Genomic DNA, 13,333 nt, shown 5'->3' on the forward strand with positions numbered 1-13,333 from the left:
CTTGAGCATTTTCCTAATAAGTCTGTTATCTCCACTGTTTTGTTAGTGTTGAGCTCCAAGTTGTTGCTCGCACACCATGACATAAGTTAGTCCCCAGTAGTGGGATTCATCATTATTAGTAATGAGGCTGACACTGTGGTTTCATCTGGAAATCTGATAATTCTAACAGATGGATGGCCAGACTGATTGAAAATGTCTGTAAATACTGGAGATATCTCACTGGCACAGTGTTTGAGGGCAGCAGATGACACTATATCAGGGCTTCAAGCTTTGTGCAGGATTTGTGTTTTGAAGAGGGTACAGATGTTTTTCTCAGAAATGTAAATTATAATGGCGGGTGTGGAGGGAAGGGGCAGATAGTGCAATAAGGGTGAAGGGTGGCGCTGGAAGTGGAAGGATAAGAGGTTATGGCTGGCATAGATGGATAAGGGGAAAGCCTTCGCAATTTGAATCTTGTGTAGAAAAATGTAATTGCCCTGAGAGTTTAGAATTGATGTTTGCATGGGAGGGGTGCTTTGTCTGTAGCCTATGGTAGACTGTGGTCCCTGTCAGACAGCTCTTATGTTGACCATGGTGACCAGTCTGTGAAAATCATCAGATTTGCAGATGACACCACAGTGGTGGGTCTCTCTACTAATAATGATGAATTATATTACCAGAGGGAGGTTGATCACCTCATGTCCTAAGGTTCGAGCAACTACTTGGGAGGTCAATACCAACAAGACAGCGGACATGATAGTATACAACGACAAGAATGGTTCAGCTTCTTCTCGTGTGTAGAGAATCTGCATAGTGGCACCCAAAGACAACAAACACACAAACTCAACATAAAATATTAGAGCAGGAGATCACCATGTCCACTCACTAGCAGCAATATATAATCCTCTTAGGAGAAAGAGGGTAATAGATGCTGTAAGATGAATGATCAAGACATTGAGCATGACCAAAGTCGAAATCACAGTGGGACTCTCCAAAAAACATCCAAATCAGCCAATTCTGTGATATACACAGTCTTATGCAGGCTTCTGTTGTGTTGAAAGGGGCTGTCTGGGAGTGGAGTATAACAGGTGAATCTAGTTAAATTATCATGCTTGATGAGTTACTCTTTGATCACTTTGACTCAGTATGCCATAGATCTTCTCCATCATGGGTGTTCAAGATTCATCACTGTATGACAGCCATGACCAATGTGATGGAGTAAGAAGTGACTGTGACTGAGTGTGGGAGAGGTGGCATTACAAACTGGCTGTGAATCACAATGGTGGTAATGCTTGACAAGGGCTCTGTACCCTGACACCAAAATGCCAGGCTCTGCAAGAAGAGCAATCTGTAGAACAACTCACAGCTGACTCCCCATAGATGTCACTGCACTTTAAAACATGTTAATGTGAAGCAGACTGGTAATCTTGCAGTTTTCATATGATGCCTTTTGTACTTGGGGTTTGGCTTTTCTTTTTTTGTGACTCTTAGTGACCTGTGGTAGGCTGGATGTTTGAAATTTCCAGAGCTTGCTTGGTGAGCACTATAACCATGCCCCCTTATGGCTGCCATAAGATGCAGTGATATACAGGCTTTCACTGGCCTTGTGTTTCCTTTCACAGGTTGGGCTTCCCCATGATGTTGATTACATGTACGATAGGCATGTGCTACCTGCTGGCAACTCACATTGGACTGGGATGGAACACCTAAACCTGTTGTCTGTACTGTCAATTGGTCTCTATCTCTCTGTGTTTGTGTGTGTCTGTGTTTCTGTGTGTCTGTAAGAGAGTGAGAGAAACAGCAGGAGAGGGAGATGGAGATAATCAATGTGCATGAGAGTTGAACGTGACAATGATCTGGGGGTGTTGACAAGCAGCCATCCCAGGCCCAGCTGATAGGCTCAGCAGAATGGAAAGTAGCGATCAGTGAATGAAGGTTTGAGGTCCAAAGTGTGATGCTACAAAGGCACGATAAAACATTCAGGGAATGCCTGTACTTACATATGAAATAAGGTAGCAGTGTTTCACACTGTTTTATGGTGCTGTTGCTAACTTTAGTGATGTTTCTAATATAGAATTTTGGTATGTTTGTTTACATTTGCCAGAAGAATGACTATGCGGAAGATTCCTCATTCCTTATTATTAAAAGCAAACTGTAGTTCGGTTAATATGATTATGGCCATAAAATTAGATGTATTGATGTATCTTTGTTAGATATATTTTACAAGCACCATAAAATCTGATGAAAGGGATATTCATATATGCTTGTCATAAATTTAATCAAATTTTCCAATCCTAACAGACTCATAGTGATTTATTTTCCATTTAATTTCATTAAGTATATTCATATTTCATTATTTTTAAATTGATGAACTATGAATCTGTCATGTAGCTATGTGTGCATAGTTTAGAAACCATCTCTGTAGATCTTTGATCTGTTTTAGTCTGTCAAGTGTAGTGTAAACAGAATAAAATATAATAAAAGCTTAAATGTTGCTAATCATTGTTCCTGATTTTTACCAGTGCAGTCAATTTTTGTATGAGTTCACTTTTAGCTCACTCCTAAAACAACCCATCTCTCAAATTACTGTTCCATCCTATAGAGTATGTCCTAACTCTGCAATTACAAGGAAATATTTTAATCTAAATCTTAACCTCACTTCTGTTTATTTAACTTTAATTGATTCAAATGCAGTTATATACATTTATATACTTTATTTTTGATGTGGAATCTTGTGTCAAAATTTCATTTCAACTTTCACAGTTGGAAAGCTACCCCTGCCCCACTGCCTAAAAACCCCCCAGATGAATTCATATAACAATGTCTCTTAAGGTAAAGACCTTATATTGTCATATCAGGCTTGTATTTGATAAATGATTACAGTGCTTTGTTCATCAATGAAAATATTCAGATTTTATTTACCTGCCTACAGGTTTACACATAAATGTTTGTGTCAGACATCCTGTCTAATGTCTTTTTGTGACGAAAAGAAGCAAATGAAATTTTTTTAATCTTGATTAAAAAAATAATTTGACAGTTCAAAGACCACAGTACTTTTATTAACGTTTTATTGACACCTATGTACAATTGTGATTGATGACACTTGCGAGCCTAGAGAGAACGTGAATGTCACACCCTCAGGGCGGAGCGTTCCCCGTTTCCCTGGCACCCTAGTCACTTCCGTGTTTTCCAGTTTTCGTCTGTCTCAATGGCTCCCTGTCTCCGCCCCTATATCTCCAGCTGTTCCTAGTTTGTCCCTAATTGTGCTCCTATGTAAACCTTGTTCCTGCGTTTCTTGTTTGTCGGTTGTTGTTTTGCTCGGCCTTGGGTGAGTTCGTGGTCCCGTGTAGTTTGCTCATTAGTTTGCTGTGCTGTCTCTCTGTATTTTTTCTCTACGCTGCTTTCCCCGTTCGTATTCGCTTGTCTGATTCAGCCCGTTCCTCGTCCAGTATTCTCCCGTCGCTTCGCTTTTGTTTGTTTCCCCTTTTTTTATAGGCAAGTGTTATCTGGTTTTCTTGGAGTTATTACTTGTGTTTTTTGTTTGTCGATCGTAGGTAGTCTGGTTTAGGGTTCTCCCTGCATGTCCTAGTTTTATACTGCTTCGTTATTCTCCGTTAGTCTGTCCTTTATTTTTAATTCCCTTGTTACCTAGTTCTCGCTCTCACCCCGTTAGCCTGTTTATTATATTCTGTATTATTAGTCTGTCTGTTATTAAACATATTACTTAGTTATTCTATTCAATTCGCCCCTCTTCTAGTTCAGTTCCGTCTTATGTCCAAAGTTCAGCACTTTGCAAGAGTATTCGCTCTACAACTCCCACGCATTATAGTGAAATGGTTGCAGTCGTGAAGCCTTCTAGGAAGTGGCACCCATGAAATTCCCTGGGCCAGCAGAGTACTCAAGCAGGCATTTTTGCATAAACACCTAAATAAATAAGAACCGTAGTTCTGAGCATTGCTAAGTCTGTCCCAGTAAGTTTCAGGGGGGTAGGGGTGGAACAAAAGCTTACTGACAGACCTTAATCACTGTAAATGTCTAAGTCCAGTGCCGGTTTATAATTTGGTTATTCCATATGCATGTGCAAACAAAATACTTGCTGGAAATGCATTACAGTGGGTTATTGAATAATGTCCTTGAAATCATGATACTTACTAACAGTTACAGACCTGGTACGATATAGCTAAACCACATGCATATTAGTAGACTACATGCAATGATTTGAGCCCTTGCAGTTAAAATCCTTATATCAGCAATTTCCCCTTTTTGTTGAATCAGTACTTTTAGTTTTTGTAAGACTTTGTCATTTAAAATTACATTAAAAGGCTGAATATGCTTTATATAAACTTTATAAACCTTATATCATTCATGGGCTATTAAAAAAATAAAACTTGTAATAATGCATTATATAAATGCTTTTATTTTGTAGAATGTTGAAAAACAATAAATGGACATGTATAGTGTTTTGTTTCAAGGGCACATTTATAACTAGCTAGCCATAACTCATAAGGAGGAAACAAAGCTATAATCCTTGCTGTACTCAAATGTCATGCTCCTGAGCTATTTCAGAACTGCTCAAAACTACATAACAGATGTGCAGCTATTTCATTATGCTCCAATGTGCAAAGCATAAACAATATGATTGCCTATTTGTCTTCCACCCTGACACAGGTTGATGTTTTCTGAAAATGTGCTTGATGGGTTTTAGTCCAAGCCTCTTTACTCTGTCAGGCTCTAACGTTATTAGTTCCCTGTGCTGATTCCTTGGGGAGCACTGACTGCAGGATTCTCCAGGTAGAGTGTGACCTGTATGTAGCTGGGAGGCCTCGATGCTTAGATAGAATGCTTAACATCAGATAGTCTTAGAGTTTGTCAGAACCTACGAGCAAGCCTCGACAGCACCACACATGGCATGAGAGCCTTGCTACTGTGGTAACATCTGCCATGAATGGATTGAATGTTCCAGTACTCAAGGTAAGTAGAGAATTAGCATGCTAACATTATTTTAAACTTTGTAATACCTGTAAGAATTTTATCTAGCATTTGGCCACATCCAGGTGAGTAGGTGCATCAACAAAAGGAAGAATGTGAGAATGTTCTTATCTGCCATGTTCAAATATTAGGCTGTACCCGATAATGTCTGTCATATGTGTACGTCCATGTACCAAAACAGAGATTTAACCCTGAGTATGTTGTGACTATATGTTGGGTTTGTGCTGACTTTTTCACTACACTGTCAACCATCATTTGATTAGCATGCACAGATGGCCTACTGAACACTCTAAACAGAGCCCTGCTCTGTGTTTCTGTAATCTATAATCTGATAAGATCTGTGCAGCGTGTCACTGTGCCGAGGCATGTCTGCTGAACTGAGCTCATAGAAGCGTCCAGTGCTCTTTTGAAGAATGCTCATAAAAATTCATAAACCCAGGCAAAACTTCTTTTCATTGACTTTGCTAGAATTGCAACAGCTCAGAAAATTACAGAATAAACGCATTTTATAAGATTGATAAAACTGCTGTCAAGAAAACCGTAGACATGACAAGTAAATGAAAAACAGATTGAGAATATCAATGAATGTGTTACATTAATCTTGCAGTGACATATTTTGGACACAAGATTTAATAGGAGATGAATACTGACAACCTGATTTTATGGTCTGACTACTTTCAAAGTGGTCTTGCAATATTTAGCAGTACTTGTAACCTTTCAAGTAGTAATCGTTGCAGTTATAATTCATATTCAGCATAAAAGCACAAGAGCTGCGTATCAGGTCCACTTTGTCATGCGTAGGCTGTGACTTGTTCAGCTGGCACACCAGCACTCCTCACACAGCAGTTTCATTCTCAAGGTCGTTTATGTTGACAAGGTTCCTATCCATTAGGCCCAGCATTATTATAGGTATTGTGGACAGGAAATTTGAATATGTCAATTTCATTAAAAATCTTGCCTTAGTTTGAAGCCAGAAAAGCCACTCCCTAATACTAATATACTGCATGTATTGAGTGTAACACAGTACAAAGTAATGCATTACAATAACCTGCTTTTTCCTTTCATAAAGACATCACAGATACTAATTAGTAAAACTTAAATTGCTTGAGTTACTCATTTCTAAGCAAATAATATTAATTACAAAACAACTTCCCCCTTTGATAGCTGTTCACACCACTCCTCCAGTTCAGTGCAGAATGAACACAAGCTCATTTTAGATTATGGTGGCAGCAGAGGATGAGTGGATGTTTCCATAAATACAGATATCCTTATTGTTTTTAATTTGATTTATGCAAAGATAACTTTAAAATATGTTCATGTTTTTGTGTGTCAGAGCTTGTGTAAAGGGAAAACAGATTAGGATGCCTGAATGGACTTAGATTTTTTTAAAATTTAAATTTGTATAAACACTAGGATATGGCTCTTGTATTTTATGTTAATTGACTTGTGAGACTGATAGGTTTTTGGTTTGCTTGTTTGTAGTTAGGAGCAGGATTAGTCTTTCTGGTGTTCATTAGCTGTTTTAACGTTTGTTCTTTTCACTGGCACTTTCCATTTTCTCTTTCCAATAATTGCACAGATCTGTACATCAATATTTCATCATCAAATACAGTGATTTGATCATTCCCACCTCAAATGCACCTCCTTTGTTTCCATGGCTCCCAGTTCCACTTTCTTCTAAGATCTAGACATGATCTATATGATTCTGCACCTGCCTCGCCTGGCCCTCCAGGTGATGGTGACATTCTGGACAGGGCGTATAACACCAAGCAAAAGACAAATTTCAACTGCTGCAAATCTGACAAGGAATTTGATGAAGCATTTAAACAGGGTGCATGCTAAAACAAATCTCATTAAAGACCCCTGTGCCAAAGGAGTGAAGGTAACTCAGGAAGAGATAAAGAGACATGTAACAAGATATTTAATCCAGGAAATGCTGTCCACAGCAATACCACCACCATTATGATGAATGTTGAACAAGACCTGGGACAAGTGAAAGTGTACCACCATAAGATTAAAAAACATTTGCAAGCTATATGGATAAAGGCAATGCTAACATCTGATCTTAAAGAAACTTTTCAGGCAACAGAGTATGTTTGCAGTCCCACAGATTTTTGGACACACAACAAGAATTTCTTGGGATGACAGCTCAAGCATATTTCAAGCACCAGGTTTCAAACATATTTCTTTAATGTTTTTCCTAGCTGGGAGAGTGAGTGGAAGAATTATGGTTGCAATACCTTGATCTGGTGTAATGCATGTAAAAGGCTCTGTTAGGGCTGTTTTGTGCTGCAGCAATGTCAGTCCTCTGGCAGTCTCATGTCAGAGTAGATTTGTGCAGTGCCTGTAAAGTATTTATACTTTGTTTATTTATTTAATTACTGAAAACCATATGAGGATATAGTTTAACTCTCTTCTTGCTAAGGCTTAAGTGGAAATGACTTTTCTCCAGGGTAGCAAGGTTACCAGGATATTGCATTAGGGAGGGTTTTAAATGGGTTTTTGGATGGTCATAACACAGGAGGTGAAGATGATATTTAATTACAGTTAAATTCATGCTTTTTTATTCTTTGGTACTTGGTATCCTTTCTCTCCCAGGCAAGCCTTGACATATTGAAAGGTGATGTAAATTATCTTTAAAGATCTTCCAACATTGATTAACATTTAATTTGTACTAAATGACATGTTATTGCTCTACATCACCTATTATCTGTTCTATGAGCTCTGCACTTGTTTGAGGCCCTTAAAAAAGAGATTCCTCCTCTATCCCTCTTTCCTTCAAGTTCCAGTTCCACACTGAGGTCTGCTGTCAAAGTGCATTAGGCTTTAACATGCTAATGGATTACTCAACCTTGTAAAATGCTTTACTAGGGTTTGAAAGCATGTTAAGGATGTAACACACTGGCCTAAAAATACAAGTTGGGATTTCTAATGTGGAGCATCTATTTGCATTGATATTTTTTGTACAAAACTAGGTTAACATTGTTAGCATATACATATTGTATGACATATTTACATGTCATATTTGTTAACATATTTACACTTGACCATTGGGTCTGGTCTGTCCTGATTTACAGTAATTCATTCAGGTCTAGATGAAAGTGTAAATGTAAATCACAGAATAGCTGCTATGTGTTGGAAGGGCTTTAGATACTGATCATTAGAGGGCATTAGTTTTCTATGGTATTTTGTATGTTGAATTCAAATCAGAATTTGTATTAGTGAACAGACATGTTTCTTTTGATCAAATTCTTATCAAAAAGTGATATGTATTGTTTAATAAACATTCTTGAAACTAGAAAATACTATATACTACTACAGCTTAGTTAATTGTAACATTAGTCACTAATCAACACTGGTAACAGACAAAGTGAAATGAACCTACAAGCATATTTTTTAGAAAGACAACGGTAAAAACTAAACCCAAAACAAATACTCAAACGAACAAACATGCATTAGCAGTATTTTTAAATACATATGTGGTTAATGAAGCTAGGTAAACTTATGTAACATTTCCACATTTTTCACTCAGGATGAAATAAACACATTGTCTCATATCCCCTATATGTATTATGTAGAATGTAGATTTAAAAAAAACTCAGTAGGTCCTAAGACCTTACTTGACATGGTGATCTTATAACAATTATTAAACTTCCATTTAGAATTATACCTTGATTGTAATTCTATAATTTTGTCCCATAACCAAGTTTGTGTTGCCCTTGAATATAGTCTCCAACTAATTTTCATGGCCTCTCTGCCTCCAATTGTTCATCCTGCTAAGTCCTGTATAAATTGGATTTGGATTAAATGGGTTATGTTGACTGTAATCAAGAAGTTGGGTTCTGAGCTCACCAGCAGACCTCTCAATAAGCGAGATTTGAATTCTGACCAGTGGAAGTTGACACAATATAAAATATATTCTGCTACCATTGTGGATTCTAGGAATAACCTTTGCCATTCTACACTCATACTCATTCAGCATGTTTCTCAAACTCATGAACAGCACAACTATGTGAATGTTTTGCTCAGAATTCTAATCAAAGGTTTGTTGAGGTTATGGTTGCCATAGTTGTGGATGGCTGTATTTGCTCTGCCCCACTCTGCCTCCATTTCTTGTAATTCAAAGTGTCTTTTTATCCACAGAATATCAGCTTTTTTTCTCAGTCTTTGCAAAATTGTAATAATGCAAAATACTTGACCTTCAAAGCTTTTCAGTAAAAAAAAAAACAAACTTTTGTCAGAATACTTCAGGGACCCTTGGCATCACTGTATTGATTGATTTTTGCTGATAAACACTGCAAATGAACACTGTTAGAATAACTACTCTGTATTAAAGAGAATATTTCAACCATATTTATCAAATTGTCTTAAATGTGATTGCTATTCACAGTCACATGAGCTCAGTGACTTAAAATATAAGATCGAAGATAAGATGAGGCAAACACAGAGACATTCATGTTGTGTAGAAAGAGAACATTATTAGATGCACAGCATATTTGATAATTATATAATTAAACATACAAATACCAGAAAGGAGTTTGCAAACAGCAGAAAGAACCAGCTCTAGGATGTCAGAATCAGTGTCAGTTGTGGGAAAGGCAAAAATTATGGGTTTTAAGATTATAGATAAATGAGACCCTAAATCCTCAGACTGGGCAGTAGGCTATCATATATGTACTCAACATGAAAATAATGGTAGCTTCTCTGTCCTTTTTTCTGTGGATAATCAGTAATACAGATTTTTGATTTCATGTAGGCTGGTGTTTTAGTGCATTCCCATGTAAGTGAGATGTGAGAAAGAGGGAGGATGTGGTCAATTTTGCATCCCGGTAAGGTGTCTTGTAGCCACATTTAGACTTAATTTATCGAAGAGTCATTGAAAGCAGCATATCAAGTAATCAAGTTTTTACTCCCCTTGAAAGCACAAGTTTTGAAGTCGAGACCCATGAAGCATCTAAATACAACATAGACAACTGTACCTAGTGGAATCAATACAAGCCATTGATTAGCAGCTTGAGTTTAAGGGGGTTGCCTCTCATCTCTGCTGCTTTTACTGGGTGCTCCTTACATTTCCATGACTATGGACTATTTGTTGTGAAGAGGCTTTTTTTTTGTGGTTTTGGAGCAAATCGATTACACAGATTTTGACACACACGGCATGTCTAGTGGTGAAAGAAAGTCTAGTTGCTGTGACATCTGTATTGATGACACTCATTAGTCTCCTCAGCTGGAAGGGGGCACCAGAGGTTGCCAAGAGCATTCTACTATCAACCTCATGCCACAGCTTCTTTTTTCTGCCGGGTTGCCTTAGCTGCTGTGCATTATGAAAACTCAGTTCATGAATTTACACCTTTTGGTGAAATTTCACCTGCCATTTGCAAATGCATCTGCACAGAAAGTGCAGGTTTCTGGAAATCATGAGTCATGTACTTCTTATCTAAAGATCAGACTGACCAGATATGGAGCTAAATCACCCCACAGACACATGCAAGTTTTGAACCAGGCTGTAGTACGATGGGGTTTGTGCCGATTTTCTCCTCCTCTTCCTTCACAAAAAAAAGGCAGATAGGCCTCTGACATCTGTGACGGTGACATCTGTTAACTTGCAGCAAATGGAGACCTGTGCGCAAGCTGTGGCATCACTTCCGCAGGCTCGTTCCCTGGTTAGGTGGTCTGAATGATCTCCCTCAGCTCTGTACATTCCTGCATGGGCTTGGCACTTAGGAAACAAATAACATTTAGGTAATATGATGCACAGTGACAAAACATCTCTACTTGGGAAATCTAAAAATATACATATTCCTAATCCTATTCCACCATTTGTATATGATATATATAATATACAGAGGTGGCCATCCCTAAGAGGTTGAATGCTTCTGGTCAACAACCACCAGAGAAACATCAGCTCATCATCTGGACTGCAGTAAGGATTATTTACTGCAACCTGCCTTCTTTCAAGGACCTCCATAACTCCAGATTCAAAAAGAGAACAGATCCTCAGTGAGTCCTCACCCATGGAGCACGGCACCTTCCAGCCTTTCCCCAGATTGGTGAAAGCAACAAGCCCCAGGAAAAGGGTCTTCCCTAAGTGACTTACATTAACACTGGCTGCATCCCTCAATATAATCAAAAGATGTTCACTGTATGTTACTCTTCATATTAAGGAATCTGAATGTGAAAAAATCAAAATTGAAAGAAAAAGTGTCCCCCAAGCCATCCACAGTATAACATTGTGCTCATTAACACATCCATGGCAGACATCTACAGACATTTAAGAATAAAATGATCTAGTGTGTTGGACTTGATATATTTCATTAACCAGTAATAAAGAAGGTATTATGTGAATTTAAATTATCTATTTTCAGAGTTGAATAAGCACAAAAGGTTCAAATTTTGATGGATTAGGTTAAGAATTGAATGCTATTTCTGCCAGTATTTGATTTAGATGATTCCCAATTCTCCCAGTTCAAGGCCTTGAAAACTGGGCAGTGTGAGGTGCAAATTTTACTCAGTGGATTGGTCATAGGTTTTTATTAATTTTTTTCAGTCTTTTCAACAACTATGATATTTTCTGATATGCAAATCCTGTATATACATCTTTTGTGATAAATTCAAATGCAAGCCTAATATTTAGTCTATGTCTAGTAACTAGTGTTTTAATCCAACATCTTGGTTTGCACAGATATACACAGTGTGACAATGATGGCCTACAAGCCATATTCTATACCCTCTTTTTAGGTTTTATTGGAGTGGCTTTTCTAATATTTAATTTTATACCCTCCAATAAATTGTTCTCTGCATCTTATTGTTGCTGCACCTTCAACACATTTGACACAATTCCTGGCAGCCAGGTGTTTTGTCTGCCTGCTCGGAGTGTCCCCCGCTGGCAGAGGTGGGTAGTAAAGCGCTACATTTAACCCGTTACATTTACTTAAGTAACCTTTTGAACAAATTATACTTTATACTCATACTCAAGAACATTTGCGAGGTCTCTACTACATGATATTTGTCAACGTTTCTCCCATTATATTTTCAAATATTTTTTACATTTTGTACATTTTGCCACAACCTGTCATTTGTGGAAGCATTGCTGAAATCCTGAAACTTTGCTTCAGTAAGTCAGACAGCTGAACAGTAGACCAACATAACGAACAGAAAACAGGCACATTTTCTAGCGTGGGACTCCAAATTGCAATGTAGCGAATGGTAAAATGTAACGAAAAGTAAAACGTCCTGTAAGTGAACTTTGGCAAGAGCTCAGAATATTCCCAGAAATTATACTAATCACAAAGTTATCACCAACTCCAATGTGATGCTTGTGACTTGTATACACAATATTTAGCTGATATGAAAAACTTTAATGTAGCTTCAACATAACACATGAACTAAGTAGGACAAAGATCCAGAGAAGAAAAACAGCTGTTTAAGTATTTTGCACGCTGAATCCCTGAATCCAAATACGTTTGCAGAATTTCTCCATCAACCATAGGTTTATTTATTTCATTATATTTACATGCATGGATTTTAGAAGACATTATCTACCAAAGTGCTTTTAGCTGTCTACTTAGGACAAATAGTTTTAACCTATTAAACTCTCATATCATTATTTATAGCAGGCCTGTGGGAAATCGGTATCATGGAAAGTGGAGCTATTCTATGTTGACGGACTACTCCTGGATACTGAAGAGGGATGTTCAAGATTGTATACATTTTAAGGGTAATAACAGTCTTGTATATGAATAAGTAACATATTGTAGAATTCACTTAAAAACCATGCCTGAGAGAAACGTCTTTAAAACAGATTTGAATTCAGCATAAAAAGAACTATGTGGACCTAATATTTTAGTCTGTGGGACACACACACACACACACATTGTTACCTTGTGTTAATAAATGAGTTTCAGTGAAGTAACTTGCTACTTGAGTAGTCTTTGTAACAGATCCTTTTTTTTTTTTTTTACTTTTACTTAAGTAATAATTTAAATGACTACCTTTACTTCAACTTGTGTAATTATTATTTAAAAGTAACAGTACTTTTACTTGAGTACAATTTTTGGCTAATCTACTCAACTCTGCTTGCTGGATGGTGATCCATGCTGTCCCGCTGGCACCCTGTGGTGAAATGGCAAGCTGTCTACTTAGGCTCATCCCTGACGACTCGTTATCCTGCAAGGCATTTTTTGCCCCAATGGCAACATGCTGTTGGCTACGTTGATGGGCGTGTGGACTGACTATGCTTCTATGAAGGTGCTTTCCACAGGACAGGTGAAAAAGTGAAAGGGATGACACCAAGGATCATAGGATGGATACCATCATTCTTGGCACTGTGACTCCATCATAACCTGAATATAACTCCTGTCACTGT

General features: G+C 37.7%; 1 protein-coding gene and 1 long non-coding RNA gene across 3 annotated transcripts in view; both read left to right on the forward strand.

Moving 5' to 3' along the window:
• oca2 (oculocutaneous albinism II) overlaps window positions 1-3,008 on the forward strand; it is a 76,064-nt gene extending 73,056 nt beyond the window's left edge. For both annotated transcript variants that reach the window (XM_081718322.1, XM_081718324.1), the window contains one exon: window positions 1,602-3,008. In XM_081718322.1, coding sequence (XP_081574448.1) covers window positions 1,602-1,689 — 88 coding nt within the window. In that variant the 3' untranslated portion in view covers window positions 1,690-3,008. The remainder of the gene's footprint in view (window positions 1-1,601) is intronic.
• Window positions 3,009-3,205: 197 nt separating this feature from the next.
• Window positions 3,206-9,321, forward strand: LOC145658815 (uncharacterized). Its single transcript, XR_014124723.1, has 2 exons — window positions 3,206-4,950; window positions 6,548-9,321. It is a non-coding gene; the product is annotated as an uncharacterized LOC145658815 (long non-coding RNA).
• Window positions 9,322-13,333: the final 4,012 nt, after the last annotated feature.

This window comes from Electrophorus electricus, chromosome 7, assembly GCF_041902795.1.
Source record: "Electrophorus electricus isolate QZ-2024a chromosome 7, ASM4190279v1, whole genome shotgun sequence".
In the NCBI taxonomy this organism is placed as follows: domain Eukaryota; kingdom Metazoa; phylum Chordata; class Actinopteri; order Gymnotiformes; family Gymnotidae; genus Electrophorus; species Electrophorus electricus.